At 19.3% G+C, this 2,500-nt stretch overlaps 1 protein-coding gene across 1 annotated transcript in view; it reads right to left on the bottom strand.

Moving 5' to 3' along the window:
• PRSY57_1009300 (hypothetical protein) overlaps positions 1-2,418 on the bottom strand; it is a gene marked incomplete at both ends in the record, with an annotated part of 2,631 nt that extends 213 nt beyond the window's left edge. Inside the window, one exon of the mRNA XM_012907682.2 lies at positions 73-2,418. Within this exon, the coding sequence (XP_012763136.2) occupies positions 73-2,418 (2,346 nt within the window). The remainder of the gene's footprint in view (positions 1-72) is intronic.
• Between the last annotated feature and the right edge of the window lie 82 nt (positions 2,419-2,500).

Genomic DNA, 2,500 nt, shown 5'->3' with positions numbered 1-2,500 from the left:
AGCTCTTGATATATATTTTGGATTATATATATATATATATTTTTTTTTTTCTTTTTGTATTTATTTACGTACCTCCAAATAAAAAGACAAAATTAAAGATATAATATTTCTGTTGGACTTTTTATTTTGTTCCTTTATGGTTAAAGCAAAGAGTGAGAATATTTTTGTATTCCTTAGATTATGGATAGTACAGTATTTTAGAATATAGACAATATCGATAATATTGAATAATTTAAAATTTGTTTGTATAAAATTAAAAATGTTATTTACTAATTCGTTATCATAATAATTAGAATTGAGAAGAGCCTTAATTATATATATAATATCATCTCTTTGTAACATGTTAGCGTTTTTATTTATATGTTGAATGAGTTGATGATGAAAAGGATAATTTTGTAAATGATTTTTAACAAAGGAGAATATATAAAATAAATAAGAATGATTTTTTATATTTGTATGTTTTGTAAGGAAATTAATTTTATAAGACTCTAAGACATGTATCCAAATATCTTTATTAAAATAAGGTATTAATGTTAGAGAGCGTAATAAATTAATAACCTCATAATTTTTATATAAACCTTTTTGTGTATATAAGATAATTAATTCATATATATTATTTAATAATATTTTATTAATTGACATTTCAATTTTTGTTATACCAAATAATATATTCTTTAAATCATTATAATGTATTTTGTTTAAAAAATGTATAAGAAAATTATTTATAATGTATATAATATCTTGATAATATATATTATTTTTTTTAAAACTTTTATGTTTTTTTATAATTTTATTATTATTATTATTATTATTATTATTATTATTATTATTATTATTATTATTATTATTATTATAATTATTATTATTATTATTATTAGTAGTAGTAGTAGTAATATTATTATTATTTTTTTCCTTATTTACAACATTATTAAAAATATTTTGGTCTCTTAAGAATTTTTTAGAAAAATCAAACATATATATTTTTTCAACTGGCTTGTTATGTATAATATCATATACAGGATAGCTATTTATAATATGGTTGTATATATTTTTATCTATATCTATATGATGTTTCATATAAGCTCTTTGTTTTCCATATGAATAAATAATAGAGGGAATAACATTTTCATGATGACAAGTATTATGATTATTCAGAGGATTACAATGATCGTTCGGATTATCCGATGGAGTATTATATGAATCTTTATTAAGCTGATAATTATCATGTTCAAAATTATTTGTATAAATATTATCAAGAATATTATTATTATTATTATTATTATTATTATAACATTGTGATAAATCTATATGTGTTTGTACATTACCATTGTGAAGATTATCCTCTTTTTTTTTATTATTTTCTTTTTTTTTATTATCTTCTTTTTTTTTATTATTTTCTTTTGTTTTGTTATCCTCTTTTGTTTTATTATCCTCTTTTGTTTTATTATCCTCTTTATTTTTATTATCCTCTTTATTTTTATTATCCTCTTTTGTTTTATTATCCTCTTTTGTGTCTTCATTAACAATTTTCCCATCATCGATTAACTTTGTGTACATAACAATTCTTAATCTACGAGCCAACAAAGAAAAATATTTTTCTGCTTTTATCTCAGCATGGCTAATACTCCATAGTAGAGAACCTATACACTGTTCGTTGAGTTGTGTATAGAATGTGAGGGATTTATTTAAAAGTGCTTCAAATAATCGAATATTAATATGATTAGTATGAATAGTATTAATATTACTGGTATTATTAATGTTTTTATTGTTGTTAATACATTTACTATGTGTATTTAATATAATACATATATCTAATATATTTAAGTTATCTATAATATTTAATATATGTTCATATATTAAATCATAGATCTTATTATTAATATTATTACAAGGAATATTATGTAAACCCTTTAATATTAAGGAGCAATCCCTTCCACTCAATTTTAATAACCATTTTTGTATCTCCTTTTCAAAAAAAAATATCATATCCTTATTTGTATATTTTATTTTCCCCATACTATAAATGATTAGTGCTAATTCTTTACAATCCATATCATGTAATTTATCTTTTATTTGTAACCATATATTATTATAAAAATGAACGTTAGTATAATTTATAAAAGAATAATGATGTAATATCATAACTATTTCACTTGTTCTTAAATATTTCACAAAATGTATGATATCATGTGCATATTTCAATAATTCATATTTGTTTATACGAAATATATTATGAAAATCTCGACATAAGGATGATAAATTATTTATATCAATCTTTTTTAAACCTAATATCATTCTATAATTTATAATTGAATTCTCCTCATTCTCGATTTTTTCTTTCCCTTTATGGAAACAACGAAAATATATTCGTCTTCCTTCATAGAACAAGCCCGTACCTTTGGAAACCCACTTAATCATTTTTCCTTACGAGAAAGAAAAAAAAAAAAAAAAAAAAAAAAAAAAAAAAAAAAAAAAAAAAAATTATAAAATATAAAAAATA

Source organism: Plasmodium reichenowi, chromosome 10, assembly GCF_001601855.1.
Source record: "Plasmodium reichenowi strain SY57 chromosome 10, whole genome shotgun sequence".
Lineage (NCBI taxonomy): Eukaryota > Apicomplexa > Aconoidasida > Haemosporida > Plasmodiidae > Plasmodium > Plasmodium reichenowi.
This window is presented reverse-complemented; position numbering and strand designations above follow the sequence as displayed.